The following is an 18143-nucleotide window of genomic DNA, read 5'->3' on the forward strand; positions in this document are numbered from 1 at the left end:
TGAAATGGATTTTTAAAAATGACTACTCTGACTCATCTTTAATAAATGTTAAAGATCTCAAAGTCCTTTAAATTCGTTTGAATTCCCAAGTATGTGTTAATCCTCTCATTGCATTTTACAATAATGTTTAGGAAATATACTTCCACACCACAAAGCTCTAAATAGAGCGAAGTTAATATAATTAAATAATATTGTGGATAAGGTTAAAAAGAAAATAGCTATAAATATATATTAACGATTTTAAAAACCCATGCGCCCAACCAGATTTACTGAAGAGAGACAATCTACATGGAATATAAAGTTACAAATTTTAAATGCTGAAATTTTTTCCTGAGGGGGAAGGGGGGGCATAGGAGACTTGAATATAAAAAGAAGTGATATAATATCTAACTGAAACTGATATAAAGATATCTTGCAGTAATCTTAAATGTACTGTTAGATACATTCACCAAAACTGTTTTTCATGAAAAGATATATGGTAATGTATTTTTAGATGAAAATGTGTGCATATGTGAGTTTATATATATGTATGCAACCATGCATCGTATACAATACAACCACATTTGTTTAAGTATGTCAGATGTTTAAAAACAAAACAGAGACTCGTTTCTATGCATATACCAGCATCAGTTAAAAAAAAATATCAGACATATTTTAGACTTTTTAAACAAAACTAAAGTATTTTAAGTAAAATTATTCTAAACTGATTCCAACACTGTGAATTAGAGCCTGTTTTAATATATAGCCTTTGGCTAGTTATGTTAGCCATAGCTGCATATATATGAGTATATATTTTACTTCTCACTGTTAATATAATTTTCAATACATCATATAAAATAATAAAATTGGATATTTTTAATGGAAATGTATGCAATGAGTATGAATAAAATATAAAAGTATGATTGAATTTATGAAGTAAATGCTAAAAGAATTTGTCAATGTTCATATACATCTTAGACTGCCATTTACTGCCTATTGTTGGCTTTTCAGCACAAATAACTATTATGTGAACTAATTTTTTAAGATTTTTTATTTGCTATTTCTGACATTTCCTTAGTATTTCCCTTCATAATGATATTACATAGATATTGTTGGAAAAAATCTAGTACAGAATTTACTAAAACACACACCTTGTAACCTATTAGCATTCTCATAGGTCAAGGAAAGCTTTGATTTTCTTTTCTTTAATAAATCTCCTAGTTCTCTTAATGATACAATGGTAATACCAAAAGTATGGAAAACAGAATAAGGAGATCAAAAAACATGTTGGCATTACTTACTTTCATAATGAATCTTGAAACCATTATTAGAACGGCTATTGTCTGTTGTAAATAGAAGGTATATAAAATTACTGCTACTAAATAGAAACTGGGGCACCTGTGTGCCATTGTAAGATCCAAGCAAGGGTGACAGAAGATTTGGCCCATCATGAACTTCCAGAACATCATAATTCAGTTCAGTCTGAAATCTAAGGTTAAGAGACATATGTGAAAATATATTTATTAGAATAACACTGTATAGGAAAATAACACTTTAGATTGCTATTTAACTTATTATTTATAATTTTTACCAGCTTTATATACAATTTTCTTAAGTTTTTCTAATATCTTATATATCATTTAAGGCCCCACCATTTAAGAATACCAAAGTTATAAGCTCTTATTCCTATGGACAATTTTCATTTAAAAAGTATGAGTACATACTTGTTGTTCACAAGTAAGATTTCTTTCAAATGTTACAGATTATCTTCAGTAAATAAATGGCCTTTTCATTAACCAAGCATGTTTTTGGAGTCATCTTTCTTTTGCTTTCCTCATTTCTATGGAAAACTATGTGATTACTATATTTATCTTCAATCAGATCATCAGAATTTCATCTTAACAGTATACTTCAAATCTGACCTCTGCTTCATATAGTTGTTTTATTTTGATTTTTGATAAATCTCTTTTGGCCATTAAATATTTTATACAAATTTTATTTAGATTTTTGGCTGTTGCTGCTATTGTTTTCAATTTTTTTAAAAGATACAATTATTTTATAAACTGTATTCAACTCAGAGCTACTTTTAACATGTATAACATATTCATAATAAAATAAAATTTTGTATTCCTTCCTTGCACTTCAAGAGTATACCACAGTCTGAATCTGGATCAGAAATCTTAGTTGTGGAAAAAAAACTACGTGGAATCATGAACAGTTGAGCATCTTACTCACTTCCCATAATGAAACTGCAGCCCAGGACATTCTTTTCCTGCTTTCACCAAGGTTTTCCTATACATATTTCAGCTTTCAGCTTAAATTGGTCCACAGGAAGCCCTTCCCTGACCTCACAATGTAGGTTAGTTTTACTATATTGCCACAATTTATTGTGCCTTTTGTGACACTAATCACAGTTGTTTGCTTGTTTGACGGCTGTCTCCTTTAAGAGTCTATAAGCTCCATGAGTTCAGACAGTTTCTGTTTTTGTTGAGGTTTTGCATATAGCAGACACTCAGTAAATATTTATTGAATAATGAAAGAATGAATGCACGTATTTTAAAGAAAACAATACTAGCTACTTTCCTTACGGAAGTAAATAAAGACTCTTGGACTGAATTTTCACTGGTTTTCTTACCAGTGCCTTAATCTGGGTTCTTGCTTTGCCCTGCTGTGATATTACTTGAATCTGTGATTTCCCTCATTGTTCTGCCACATGATATTAAGAGCATTTTGGTTGTTGTGTGTGTGCCTTACTTTATGAGCTTCTGATTTCTCTCATCCTCACTCTTGCATGTCTTTGGATTGACTTGTCCACTTAGTTTCTTTTCTCTAGGGCTGTTATCAACTTTATCAAAAAAGCATTCAATATACTTGGATACTTCAGTACTAACCATGCATTTTCACCTTTTAGAATATATCTTCCAACACATTTTTTGGCAACTAGTTATATTCAGTACACTTTTAAAAATAATTATCAGTTGAAACGTCTACCAATTTTCAGATAATCACTTTATCATACCTACCAGTCTTTTCCAGTATTACAAGATTAAACTAAATTATTCCTCAAAAAAAGCAAAACTAAAACAAATAAAACTCAAAACCTGGTTAAAACAAATTGAAAGAAACATTTAAAAATTAGGAACTTTGGGCTTCCCTGGTGGCGCAGTGGTTGAGAATCTGCCTGCCAATGCAGGGGACACGGGTTTGAGCCCTGGTCTGGGAAGATCCCACATGCTGCGGAGCAACTAGGCCCGTGAGCCACAACTACTGAGCCTGCGCGACTGGAGCCTGTGCCCCGCAACAAGTGAGGCCGCGATAGTGAGAGGCCCGCGCACCGCGATGAAGAGTGGCCCCAGCTCGCCGCAACTAGAGAAAGCCCTTGCACGGAAACGAAGACCCAAAACAGCCATAAATAAATAAATAAAAATTAAAAAAAAAAAATTAGGAACTTTATTTCATTATAAAATCTCCGATATGATTATAAACATGGCACATAAGTAGCCAAAATAAAGTGTATAATTTAATGCTATTTAAGAAAGACAAATGAAATATTTTTAGATTTGTACCACTGTTACATCCTATTAAGCAAGACTTAGTAAAATGAATGGATTTCATAAGTTTATCTTACTTTTTATTTTGCAACCTGGAATATATTGTATTTGTCTAAAAATAACTTTTCCAATAATGTGATTTAGAGTAGTAAATGTATAGGAATACACTATGTCCTTTAAATAAATTATCAGGCAATTATGCATTGTGAATCCATTATTTGATTGTTTGGTAGTCAGTCTATTGTAGTATATATATATATATATTTTTTTTTAGGAGTTTTTTTTTTATACAGCAGGTTCCTATTAGTCATCCATTTTATACACATCAGTGTATACATGTCAATCCCAATCGCCCAATTCATCACACTACCACCCCCACCCCCCACCGCTTCCCCCCTTGGTGTCCATACGTTTGTTCTCTACATCTGTGTCTCTATTTCTACCCTGCAAACCGGTTCATCTGTACCATTTTTCTAGGTTCCACATATATGCGCTAATATGCGATATTTGTTTTTCTCTTTCTGACTTACTTCACTCTGTACGACAGTCTCTAGATTCATACACGTCTCTACAAATGACACAACTTCGTTCCTTTTTATGGTTGAGTAATATTCCATTGTATACATGTACCACTACTTCTTTATCCATTGGTCTGTCGATGGGCATTTAGGTTGATTCCATGATCTGGCTATTGTAAATAACGAAGCAATGAACATTGGGGTGCATGTGTCTTTTTGAATTACGGTTCTCTCTGGGTATATGCCTAGGAGTGGGATGGCTGGGTCATATGGTAATTCTATTTTTAGTTTTTTAAGGAACCTCCATACTGTTCCCCATAGTGGCTGTATCAATTTACATTCCCACCAACAGTGCAAGGGGGTTCCCTTTTCTCACAAGCTCTCCAGCATTTGTTGTTTGTAGATTTTCTGATGATGCCCATTCTAACTGGTGTGAGGTGATACCTCATTGTAGTATTGATTTGCATTTCTCTAATAACTAGTGATGTTGAGCAGCTTTTCATGTGCTTCTTGGCCATCTGTATGTCTTCTTTGGAGAAATGTCTATTTAGGTCTTCTGCCCATTTTTTGGAAGAGTTTGAGAAGGATGGGTGTTAGCTCTTCTCTAAATGTTTGATAGAATTCGCCTGTGAAGCCATCTGGTCTTGGACTTCTGTTTGTTGGAAGATTTTTAATAACAGTTTCAATTTCATTACTTGTGATTGGTCTGCTCATATTTTCTATTTCTTCCTGGTTCAGTCTTGGAAGGTTATACCTTTCTAAGAATTTGTCCATTTCTTCCAGGTTGTCCATTTTATTGGCACAGAGTTGCTTGTAGTAATCTCTTATAATCTTTTGTATTTCTGCAGTGTCAGTTGTGATTTCTCCTTTCTCATTTCTAATTTTATTGATTTGAGTCCTCTCCCTCTTTTTCTTGATGAGTCTGGCTAATGGTTTATCAATTTTGTTTATCTTCTCAAAGAACAAGCTTTTAGTTTTATTGATCTTTGCTATTGTTTCCTTTGTTTCTATTTCATTTATTTCTGCTCTGATCGTTATGATTTCTTTCCTTCTGCTAACCTTGGGTTTTGTTTGTTCTTCTTTCTCTAGTTCCTTTAGGTGTAAGGTTAGATTGTTTATTTGAGATTTTTCTTGTTTCTTGAGGTAGGCTTGTATAGCTATAAACTTCCCTCTTAGAACTGCTTTTGCTGCATCCCATACGTTTTGGATTGTTGTGTTTTCATTGTCATTTGTTTCTAGGTATTTTTTGATTTCCTCTTTGATTTCTTCAGTGATCTCTTGGTTATTTAGTAACGTATTGTTTAGCCTCCATGTGTTTGTGGTTTTTACGTTTTTTCCCCTGTAATTGATTTTTAATCTCATAGCATTGTGGTCAGAAAAGATGCTTGATATGATTTCAATTTTCTTAAATTTACTGAGGCTTGATTTGTGACCCAAGATGTGATCTATCTTGGAGAACGTTCCATGTGCACTTGAGAAGAAAGTGTAATCTGCTGTTTTTGGATGGAATGTCTTATAAATATCAATTAAATCTACCTGGTCTATTGTGTCATTTAAAGCTTCTGCTTCCTTATTTATTTTCATTTTGGATAACCTGTCCATTGGTGTAAGTGAGGTGTTAATGTCCCCCACTATTTTTGTATTACTGTCAATTTTCTCTTTTATAGCTGTTAGCAGTTGCCTTATGTAATGAGGAGTTCCTATGTTGGGTGCATATATATTTATAATTGTTATATCTTCTTCTTGGTTTGATCCCTTGATCATTATGTAATGTCCTTTCTTGTCTCTTGTAACATCTTTATTTTAAGGTCTATTTTATCAGATATGAGAATTGCTACTCCAGCTTTCTTTTGATTTCCATTTGCATGGAATATCTTTTTCTATCCCCTCACTTTCAGTCTGTGTCCCTAGGTCTGAAGTGGGTCTCTTGTAGACAGCATATATATATGGGTCCTGTTTTTGTATCCATTCAGCAAGCCTGTGTCTTTTGGTTGGAGTATTTAATCCATTCACGTTTAAGGTAATTATCGATATGTATGTTCCTATGACCATTTTCTTAATTGTTTTGGGTTTGTTTTTGTAGGTCCTTTTCTTCTCCTGCGTTTCCCACTTAGAGAAGTTCCTTTAGCATTTGTTGTAGAGCTGGTTTGGTGGTGCTGAATTCTCTTATCGTTTGCTTCTCTGTAAAGCTTTTAGTTTCTCCATCGAATCTGAATGAGATGCTTGCCGGGTAGAGTAATCTTGGTTGTAGGTTCTTCCCTTTCATTACTTTAAGTATATCATGCCACTCCCTTCTTGCTAGTAGAGCTTCTGCTGAGAAATCAGCTGTTAAACTTATGGGAGTTTCCTTGTGTGTCATTTGTCATTTTTCCCTTGCTGCTTTCAATAATTTTTCTTTGTCTTTAATTTTTACCAATTTGATTACTATGTGTCTCAGCGTGTTTCTCCTTGGGTTTATCCTGTATGGGACTCTCTGTGCTTCCTGGATTGGGTGGCTATTTCCTTACCCATCTTAGGGAAGTTTTCGACTATAATCTCTTCAAATATTTTCTTGGGCCCTTTCTCTCTCTCTTCTTCATCTGGGACCCCTATAATGTGAATGTTGTTGTGTTTAATGTTGTCTCAGAGGTCTCTTAGGCTGTCTTCATTTCTTTTCATTCTTTTGTCTTTATTCTGTTCTGCAGCAGTGAATTCCACCTTTTTGTCTTCCAGGTCACTTATCCGTTCTTCTGCCTCAGTTATTCTGCTATCGATTCTTTCTCATACATTTTTCATTTCAGTTATTGTGTTGTTCATCTCTGTTTGTTTGTTCTTTAATTCTTCTAGATCTTTGTTAAACATTTCTTGCATCTTCTCGATCTTTGCCTCCATTCTTTTTCCGAGTTCCTGCATCATCTTCAGTATCATTATTCTGAATTCTTTTTCTGGAAGGTTGCCTATCTCCACTTCATTTAGTTGTTTTTCTGGGGTTTTATCTTGTTTCTTCATCTGGTACGTAGCCTTCTGCCTTTTCATATTGTCTATCTTTCTGTGAATGTGGTTTTTGTTCCACAGGCTGCAGGATTCTAGTTCTTCTTGCTTCTGCTGTCTGCCCTCTGGTGGATGAGGCTATCTAAGAGGCTTGTGCCAGTTTCCCGATGGGAGGGACTGGTGGTGGGTAGAGCTGGTTGTTGCTTTGGTGGGCAGAGCTCAGTAAAACTTTAATCCACTTGTCTGCTGATGGGTGGGGTTGGGTTCCCTCCCTGTTGGTTGTTTGGCCTGAGGTGACCCAACACTGGAGCCTAACCTGGCTCTTTGTTGGGGCTAATGGCAGACTCTGGAAGGGCTCACGCCAAGCAGTACTTCCCAGAACTTCTGCTGCCAGTGTCCTTGTCATCATGGTGACACACAGCCACCCCCCACCTCTGCAGGAGACCTTCCAACACTAGCAGATAGGTCTGGTTCAGTCTCCCCTGGGGTCACTGCTCCTTTCCCTGGGTCCTGATGAGCACACTACTTTGTGTGTACCCTCCAAGAGTGGAGTCTCTATTTCCCCCTGTCCTGTCGAAGTCCTGCAATCAAATCCCACTAGCCTTCAAAGTCTGATACTGTAGGAATTCCTCCTCCTGTTGCCAGATCCCCAGATTGGGAAGCCTGACGTGGGGCTCAGAACTTTCACTCCAGTGGATGGACTTCTGTGATATAATTGTTCTCCATTTTGTGAGTCACCCACCCAGCAGTTATGGGATTTGATTTTATTGTGGTTGTGCCCCTCCTACCGTCTCATTGTGGCTTCTCCTTTGTTTGGATGTGGGGTATCTTTCTGGTGAGTTCCAGTGTCTTCCTGTCGATGATTGTTCAGCAGTTAGTTGTGATTCTGGTGTTCTCGTAAGAGGGAGTGAGAGCATGTCCTTCTTCTCCGCCATCTTGAACCAATCTCCCCCCTACTGTAGTATTGAAATTGGTGTTTCACTTTGATAGTTAGTCAGTTGATAACAACCAAATTAAAGTGCACAGAAGAGTCAGGGATTACTTTGAACGGAAACATAAAGAGACTTAATTCTTAACAGAATAGCAACATTAAATGGTGATACAGAGAACATTGTTCAGTAGGAGTGAATCTTTAAAAAGAAAATCATCACAGATCTGCCTCAAGGAACAATAAAAATACATTATAATAACAGGGGAAATGGAATAGAGTTACACAATAATTTGAATCTCTTTCATTTTGTATTTTAAGATAGTTGTATAAATTTGTCATGAATTGCCTCAATCTAGTGTTCATTTGTTTATGACATTATTGTTTATCATAAACGAATGTTATGGAGCCACTAGATGATATTTAAAATGAAATTGAATCTAATCCTACTCAATTTTTGATGTCTTTTAAAATGTTCTTTGTGTAATCCAAAACCATTCTGACCAAACTGAAATAGTTCTCATTTTAAAAGTTGCACTCAGGAAGACTGATACTGATAGCTTGTGGTCAAGGAGCTAAGGACAGGAAAGTGACTAGAAAGACAGGTTTAGGATTATTACTAGTAAAATGAATTCAGTTAGGAGCTGCCAAATAATGAGAAACTTTAAGAATTGAGGGAAGAAACAAAGCAAAACTTCCTCTGCAAATCTGAGAATAAGACTTAATGATTTGGCTATGTTAAGAAGAGATAAACAATGAAAACACATATGCCCATTGGTGGTGTTGTTATTTTGTTTTACATTTGATAGGAAATTGTAATTCTTAAGATTTTATTGACTTAAGCTACTTGAGATAATCTCAAGAAGCCAACTAATGGCTAATATATTTGTAATGTTTCTAGTGGGTTTTTTTTTTCTGTAGATTAATTCTAATCAATCATGACATTTGAGAATATAAAAAAAAAAAAACCCTGCAAAATAGTTATGCAGCCACCTTAATTATATTATCTGATTTTTAAAATTTCATTTTTAACCAAATTAATTTAGGTTATTCATGAATAGTAGAAAGCAAATGATGTTACTCTGTAATAAATACAATGCATTATTTGGAAACAACTTCTATAAAAAACATATTCTCAGGATGAGAGGAACTATTAAAGAGTTAGCAACCAGTGTCCTTATAAGAGCTCAGCTGGAAATCAGAAGGGAACTAGTTTTTTTAAGAACATAATTCTTGTTGGATACTTTAAAGATGATATCTTTTTCTCAAAACAATCTTAAGGGGGAAATGAAGCACCAAGATATTATAACGTCACTAAATAAGGAAGTGATAGATGTACATACTTCTGATTTCAAAGTGAATATTTTATGATACTACCTAAGGGATAAAATTCTCATTTATAATTTTAACTTGATGAACATTGTTGCTCATTGTTTTGCTACAGAGCTACTTCTAACCACATAACAGCTGTTTTTAAATGTGAATTACTTTAAAGAAAACAGTTTCTGACAGAGCACATGGAGTATGGGCAACCCTAAAGCAATATCTCACACCCTTAAAGGGTCTTTAGATAAAAAAGAAATGGAAGATTTTTAAATAATTTTCCCTTCAAATAGCTCAAACTCAAGAATCTTATGGGCTTGTGTGTGTGTGTGAAGGGCAGATAGAGGATTCGAACCACCAAACAAACATTTCAGTTTAGAACATTTAAAAGAATTTGGGACTTTATCTTAGTTACAGAAAGTATGATTCAAAAGAAATATACTGAAACATCTGTGCCTTGTCTACTCTAAAATAGTCAAAATACCATCAATAAATACATAAAGCATTTTCACTCTTGATTCTTCCAGTGTTTGGGCTAATTAACAAGGAAAAGCTGAAAAAAAATTATTGGTATCAAGGAAGTGAAGGAGCTAGGAGATTTGTAATATACTTGAGCAGGTAATTTAGGGATTAAGAAAAGAGGCACAGTTGACAAGTCCTATTCAGTAACGCTCATGGGAGAAGCCAAAATCTTTGGACTCTGAGAATCATTTCTCACCACAGGCCTGTTATGGTTCAATGTACAGAACTGTTTTCTGTTGCTGTGCACAAACCCTAACAGTGAAAATCACATTTCAATTTGACTCTCTTGCTTCCAGCCTAACTTAAAAGATCTGTGTCTCAGGAAACAGATAAGAGAATAAGAAAGTGGCAGAGTAAAAAGTACTAGGTAAACTATATGCATAGAAATTAAAAGGTTTTTCTCTCTAGCATTGCATCTTATAAAAATGGCTGGAATGAGCTGCCGACTGGAGCAGTGAGCAGCCTTGCTGAGCATCGAAGAGTGACCTAATAGAGCCAATATGCAAGGACTGGAAAGAAATGCTTTTGTGCCCAAGAGAAACTCTGGTCTGAAGTGCAGCGGGCGAGGTCTCTGAATGTGGCCCCCTATGAGCAAGTGGAACTAGACTGAGCACAGAGGAAAAGAAAAAAGTTTGGAGAATCTTGAAGTTGTAAACCTGAGGCCCACATGTAAACCTGGGTGGAAGCAGTAACCTGGGCCTCAGACGCCAGCCGAACCCCCCAATGTTACACTCTGGAGAAGAAAAGGCGAGTGCTCAGCGTCCTGTATGACTTAGATGTGACGCCCAGCCCTCAGGTGACTGCACCTGACCTGGAAGCCCCTCACAGGAGGTGGCCCCTAAGGCATCTCCGGGACCCAAGGAGAGGAGACATTGACAGGACGCCTGGAACTCAGGCAACTTCGTGACAGGACGGCGGACTGAGTCGTGTGGCTGACAGGGTCTTGGTGCTCCAGCTGGGTGTCAGACCTGAACTTCTGAGGTGGGAGAGCCGAGTTCAGGACATTGGACCACCAGAGACCTTTTGGTCCCACATAATATAAATTGGCGAGAGCTCTCCCAAGAGATCTCTGACTCAATGCTTAGACCCAGCTCTACCCAGTGGCCAGCAAGCTCCAGCACTGGACACCCCATACCAAACTAGCAAGACAGGAACACAACCCCACTCATTAGCAGAGAGGCTGCCTAAAATCATACTAAGTTCACAGGCACACCAAAACACTGGACGTGGTGCTGCCCACCAGAAAGACAAACTCCAGCCTCATCCACCAGAACAAAGGCACCAGTTCCCTCCACCAGGAAGCCTACACAACCCACTGAACCAAACATACCCAAAGTGGGCAGACACCAAAAACAACAGGAACTACAAACCTGCAGCCTGTGAAAAGGAGACCCCCAAACACAGTAAGTTAAGAAAAATGGGAAGATGCAGGAATATGCAGCACATGAAGGAGCAAGATGAAAACTCACCAGACCAAACAAATGAAGAGGAACTAGGCAATCTACTTGAAAAAGAATTCAGAGTAATGATAGTAAAGATGATCCAAAATCTTGGAAATAGAATGGAGAAAATACAAAAAAAGTTTAACAAGGACCTAGAAGAAATAAAGAGCAAACAAACAGAGATGAACAACACAATAAATGAAATTAAAATTTCTCTAGAAGGGATCAATAGCAGAATAACTGAGGCAGAAGAATGGATAAGTGACCTGGAAGACAAAATAGTGGAAATTAAGAAAAGACTGAAAAGAATTGAGGATAGTATCAGAGACCTCTGGGACAGCATTAAATGCACCAACATTGGAATTATAGGGGTCCCAGAAGAAGACAAAAAGAAAGGGACTGAGAAAATATTTGAAGACATTATAGTTGAAAACTTCCCTAATATGGGAAAGGAAATAGTCAATCAAGGCAGGAAGTACAGAAAGTCCCATATAGGATAAATCCAAGGAGAAACACGCCAAGACACATATTAATAAAACTATCAAAAATTAAATACAAAGAAAAAATATTAAAAGCAGCAAGGGAAAATCAACAAATAACATACAAGGGAATCCCCATAAGGTTAACAGCTGATCTTTCAGCAGAAACTCTGCAAGCCAGAAGGGAGTGGCAGGACATTTTTAAGGTGATGAAAGGGAAAAAACTACAACCAAGATTACTCTAGCCAGCAAGGACCTCATTCAGATTTGATGGAGAAATTAAAACCGTTACAGACAAGCAAAAGTTAAGAGAATACAGCACCACCAAACCAGCTTTAAAACAAATGCTAAAGGAACTTCTCCAGGCAGGAAACACAAGAGAAGGAAAAGACCTACAAAAACAAACCCAAAACAATTAAGAAAATGGTAATAGGAACATACATATCAATCATTACCTTAAATGTAAATGGATTAAATGCTCACACCAAAAGACACAGACTGGCTGAATGGATACAAAAACAAGACCCATATATATGCTGTCTACAAGAGACCCACTTCTGACCTAGGGACACATACACACTGAAAGTGAGGGGATGGAAAAAGATATTCCATGCAAATGGAAATCAAAAGAAAGCTGGAGTAGCAATTCTCATATCAGACAAAATAGACTTTAAAATAAAGACTATTACAAGAGACAAAGAAGGACAGTGCATAATTATCAAGGGATCAATCCAAGAAGAAGATACTACAATTGTAAATATTTATGCACCCAATATAGGAGCACCTCAATACATAAGGCAAATGCTAACAGCCATAAAAGGGGAAATTGACAGTAACACAATAATAGTAGGGGACTTTAACATCCCACTTTCACCAACGGACGTATCAACCAAAATGAAAATAGATAAGGAAACACAAGCTTTAAATGACACATTAAACAAGATGGACTTAACTGATATTTATAGGACATTCCATCCAAAAACAACAGAATACACTTTCTCGTCAAGTGCTAATGCAACATTCTCCAGGATAGAGCATATGTTGGGTCACAAATCAAGTTTTGGTAAATTTAAGAAAATTGAAATCGTATCAAGTATCTTTTCTGACCACAATGCTATGAGACTAGATATCAATTACAAGAAAAAAACTGTAAAAAATACAAACATATGGAGGCCAAACAATACATTACTAAATTACCAAGAGATCACTGATGAAACCAAAGAGGAAATCAAAAGCTACCTAGAAACAAATGTCAATAAAAACACGACGTCCCAAAACCTATGGGACTCAGCAAAAGCAGTTCTAAGAGGGAAGTTTATAGCAATGTAATCCTACCTCAAGTATCAAAAAAAATAAACAACCTAACCTTACACCTAAAGCAGTTAGAAAAAGAACAAAAAACCCAGAAAGTTAGCAGAAGGAAAGAAATCATAAAGATCAGATCAGAAATAAATGAAAAAGAAATGAAGGAAACAGTAGCAAAGATCAATAAAACTAAAAGCTGGTTCTTTGAGAAGATAAGCAAAATTGATAAACCACTACCCAGACTCATCAAGAAAAAAAGGGAGACAACTGGAAACAACAGAATTAGAAATGAAAAAGAAGAACTAACAACTGAAAATGCAGAAATACAAAGAATCATAAGGGATTACTACAAGTAACTCTATGCCAATAAAACGACAACCTGGAAGAAATGGACAAATTCTTAGAAGAGCACAATCTTCTGAGACTGAACCAGGAAGAAACAGAAAATATAAACAGACCAATCAGAAGCACTGAAATTGAGACTGTGATTAAAAACCTTCCAACAAACAAAAGACCAGGACAAGATGGCTTCGCAGGAGAATTCTATCAAACATTTAGAGAAGAGATAACACCTATCCTTCTCAAACTCTTCCAAAATATAGCAGAGGGAGGAACACTCCCAAACTCATTCTACAAGGCCACCATCACCCTGATAGCAAAACCAGAGAAAGAGATCACAAAAAAAGAAAACTACAGACCAATAACACTGATGAACATAGGTGCAAAAATCCTCAACAAAATACGAGCAAACAGAGTCAAACAGCACATTAAAAGGATCATACACCATGATCAAGTGGGGTTTATCCCAAGAATGCAAGGATATTTCAGTATACGCAAATCAATGTGATACACCATATTAACAAGTTGAAGGGAAAAAACCATATGATTATCTCAATAGATGCAGAAAAAAACTTTGACAAAATTCAACACCCATTTATGATAAAAACTCTCCAGAAAGCAGGCATAGAGGGAACTTACCTCAACATAATAAAGCCCACGTATGACAAATCCACAGCCAACATCGTTCTCAATGGTGAAAAACTGAAAACATTTCCTTTAAAATCAGGAACAAGACAAGGATGCCCACTCTCACCACTATTATTCAACATAGTTTTGGAAGTTTTAGCCACAGCAATCAGAGAAGAAAAAGAAATAAAAGGAAACCAAATCGGAAAAGAAGTAAAACTGTCACTGTTTGCAGATGATATGATATTATACATACAGAATTCTAAAGATGCTACCAGAAAACTACTAAAGCTAATCAATTAATTCGGTAAAGTAGCAGGATACAAAATTAATGCACAGAAATCTCTTGCATTCCTATACACTAATGATGAAAAATCTGAAAGAGAAATTAAGGAAACACTCCCATTTACCATTGCAACAAAAAGAATAAAATACCTAGGAATAAACCTACCTAAGGAGACAAAAGACCTATATGCATAAAACTATAAGACACTGATGAAAGAAATTAAAGATTATACAAACAGATGTAGAGATATACCATGTTCTTGGACTGGAAGAATCAACATTGTGAAAATGACTCTACTACCCAAAGCAATCTACAGATTCAATGAAATTCCTATCAAACTACCAATGGCATTTTCCACACAATTACAACAAAATATTTCACAATTTGTATGGAAACACAAAAGACCCGAATAGCCAAAGCAATCCTGAGAAAGAAAAACGGAGCTGGAGGAATCAGCCTCCATGACTTCAGACTATACTACAAAGCTACAGTAATCAAGATAGTATGGTACTGGCACAATGTTTCAGACATTACATGAAATTTCTAAAAATCTTATATGTTCTGGTATAATGTTATAAGTCATAATTCTAGTTATTACTTTAAAATGTATATCTCAGAAAAAAAAAGATATTTTAATTACCTTAACATCATAACTCCTGATACAAAATAATGTTAAGTCCAAAATGGGTAATACTAAAATCATGTACTTAAACCTATAATACATGCAGTTTAAAAAAAAATGAGATCAATTATGATAAACTGACAGATATGCTAATCCTTCAAATGTGATACTCTAAATTTAACAAATTAAAAATACATTATAAATCTGTCTTATTGACACAAATCAATATAAGTTTTTAAATTATTCAATGATATGATCAATAATATTATGTTATATGGTATACTCCAAACCAAGTAGAATTCTGTGTAATATGGTAAGGTTGGTTAATTTGGGTCCCACATTAATGGAAAAATGTTATCTGACAAAGATTTGATTCTGAATAAATAAGATGCTTTTCTGGCTTCTCTAAAATTACTATGGCAACACAGGTTATGTCAACCACTGAATAAAGAATATGGTTTTAACATCACAACAAAAACTCTGCCAAATTATTCTAAATAAAAACATTTTCTTAATGTGTAGGTTATTATTATGGGCTGAATCATGTCCCCCTAAAATTTATATGTTGAAGTCCTAACCCCCTAGTACCACAGAATGTGACTATATTTGGAGAAAGGTCTTTTAACGAGGTAATTAAGGTAAAATGAGATTATATGGGTGGACCCTAATGTAATATGACTTGTGTCCTTATAAGAGAAGATTAGGAAACAAACACACACAGAGGGAAGACCATGTGAAGACACATGAAAAGGACAGCCATCTATTAGCCAATGACTAAAACCACAGAAGACAACCCTGTTGACACCTTGATCTCAGACTTCTAGACTTTAGAACTATGAGGAAACAAATTTCTGTTATTTAAGACACTCAGTCTGTTACACTTTATTATGGCAGCCCTAGCAAACTAATATAGTCATAGTAAAGTTGTGTGGGTCATAATAAAGTAGAGTGACCTCATGTGAAATGTTTAATATTTTATATCTGTCAAAATAGAATCTGTTTTCCTCTCAAGTTTTTACACTAGCATGAATAGATTAATTCAATGAAGGAACTCTTTAATCAGGGAAAGATCATGTTATATTTGTAAAATTCAATCATCAGAGCATAATTCTGCTGAAATTATATATATACTTATATGTTTACTATAATGTTTACAGGAGTTCTTTTTTTTTTTTAAGAAAAGGTTGGGAGATGAGAGGGGTCAACAATATAATTGAAAAATTATATAGATACCTCTATTTGGATTTCAGAATAGTGATCCAATCACAAGCTGGAAGATTCATTCTTTTAAATTTTTAATAGTTAATATTATAATCTTTTAGGATATAGATTATTTGATCAGTAATACTAATTATCCTAAGGAAAAACAAAACTTGACTGACCAATCTTTAATTCACATTAATTTAACGCAGCCATTTTTCTGAAGGGCCTGTAAGTGTAGGTATATAGGTAGTATGTGTAAGCAAATGTCTTAGGCTGCAATATGGTATCAATTCAAGTGTGTTTACAGCACCTTTGCCTTTCGAAATCTAGCAGAACAGAATCCACAGGCCCTTCAAAGTATAGGACAACTAAACTTACTAAGTTAAAGGTCATACGTTCATATCACAGTAGTATGCATATATACGAATCAAAAAAGGTCCATCTTGCACATTTCATTCATACTGATAGAGCATTAAGGAAATAGAAAATTAACTTGAAAATAGGCTGAAAGGCTAAAAGGGGCAAACATCCTGAAACACTCAAGGTCCAACAATTGACTACTGCAATAAAATTAAACATTAATATGGAAAGTAAAATGCAGAATGTCAACTATTCTTTTAGATAATTTTTTTTTAAGTAGAAAAATATTTGCAGAGACCTTTCAAATGTAATTTTGATAGAGTGTCCAGGTTCAGCTTCAATCACCCATTCACAATTCAGAGAGTCTTTATAGTATCCTGGCCATCCTGGTGAGAGAATCAATCCACTGGGAGCTGAAAAATGGCCACCGCATGGAGCTGAAAAATAAAATCAGAGAACAAGTAAATACAAAAATTTTAGAACAAGTTGCAGAAAATATTTTTAGTACTAACTGTATTTTTAAAATTAATTTTTGCATGTACACATTAAATGCTATTTAATATTGTTTTTGAAAGTAAAATTTCATCCAGTCATTCTATTATTGAATGATTATTTTCCCTAAAAAAAGTAATTTACTTTTTGAAATATGGCTTAGTTACACACTCAGCATGTCAGATAAACTCAAGTCTCCCAATTATATCCCTTAAATACGTTCTTGTGTCTCCATCATTTTCAAAACTTGAAAAAAATATAAGCTGTTAGTTTTAGTTTCTCTGTCTTTCATTTTCTGATTTATGTATCAAATACTGTTAATTCATGCTATACAGTGTCTAAAGCTTTGATCTTCCTTTTACCAGAGTCCCTATTACAATTTTAGGTCTTCATTCATTCAGTCTCTTCCCTGATTTCCCATCTGCTAATTTCTCTCTTGCTTCAATCCAGCTGTCGGAATGTCCGTCAATTTACAGTTTCATCATACCATTTGCTTTCCTAGACAGGCACCTTGATCTCTTCTCCCTTTAACATCAGATTCAACTCAGCTTATCATTTCAAGAATTTAATCCTCTGCTTTCCCCAAACTCATACACAATTGAAACCACAATGATAGCATTTTAATCCCAGTAGGTACTGATAAGATAATTTAGTGTAAGTACCTCATTTTGAATAGAAATAAACCAAGTTGAAAGAACAACTTGTCAAAGTTCACAAGACCTGAAAGCCTCAAAAGTACTTTCAAGTCAGTTTTTACAAAATAGGACCTCAAAACCAGTGTTCTCCCATTATTTCCAATATTGGTAAATGAAACCACCATCCATGGATTTGCATAGCCCAGGAAGTTAGAAGTAGTCATCTTTCATAGTTCCATTATCCTTACTATTTACTACCATATCCAACCCATCCTCAAGCCCAGTCTTGTTTCTCTATCTCTATAGCTACCAGATTAAATTACCATAATTTCATCTCTGGTATAAACCCTCCTAACTGACCCTCTTAATTGGTCTCTCCTCATCCATGCTAACTATCCTCCACACTATGGCCAGAGTAATTGTTTAAACCTCAAACACTTTTAAATGGCATTTTTCTGTGTTGACCAACAAGGTCCTGAATGATCTAGCTATTGCCTTACACTCTAGCCTGTACTCCAAACTTCTCCCCTTCACTCTGCAGCCCAGCTACATTAGCCTGTTC

General features: G+C 35.3%; 1 protein-coding gene and 1 long non-coding RNA gene across 3 annotated transcripts in view; one reads left to right on the forward strand and one right to left on the reverse strand.

Annotated features, from left to right (window-relative positions):
• Window positions 1-18143, reverse strand: part of CSMD3 (CUB and Sushi multiple domains 3) — a 1197521-nt gene that overhangs the window by 434602 nt on the left and 744776 nt on the right. For both annotated transcript variants that reach the window (XM_082433293.1, XM_082433292.1), the window contains 2 exons: window positions 16753-16891; window positions 1281-1468 (listed from right to left, as the gene is read on the reverse strand). In XM_082433293.1, coding sequence (XP_082289419.1) covers window positions 1281-1468; window positions 16753-16891 — 327 coding nt within the window. The remainder of the gene's footprint in view (window positions 1-1280; window positions 1469-16752; window positions 16892-18143) is intronic.
• Window positions 1-18143, forward strand: part of LOC309646713 — a 728077-nt gene that overhangs the window by 176326 nt on the left and 533608 nt on the right. The window lies entirely within an intron of this gene.

Source organism: Balaenoptera physalus (genome assembly GCF_965194825.1).
Source record: "Balaenoptera physalus genome assembly, chromosome: 17".
In the NCBI taxonomy this organism is placed as follows: Eukaryota; Metazoa; Chordata; class Mammalia; order Artiodactyla; family Balaenopteridae; genus Balaenoptera; species Balaenoptera physalus.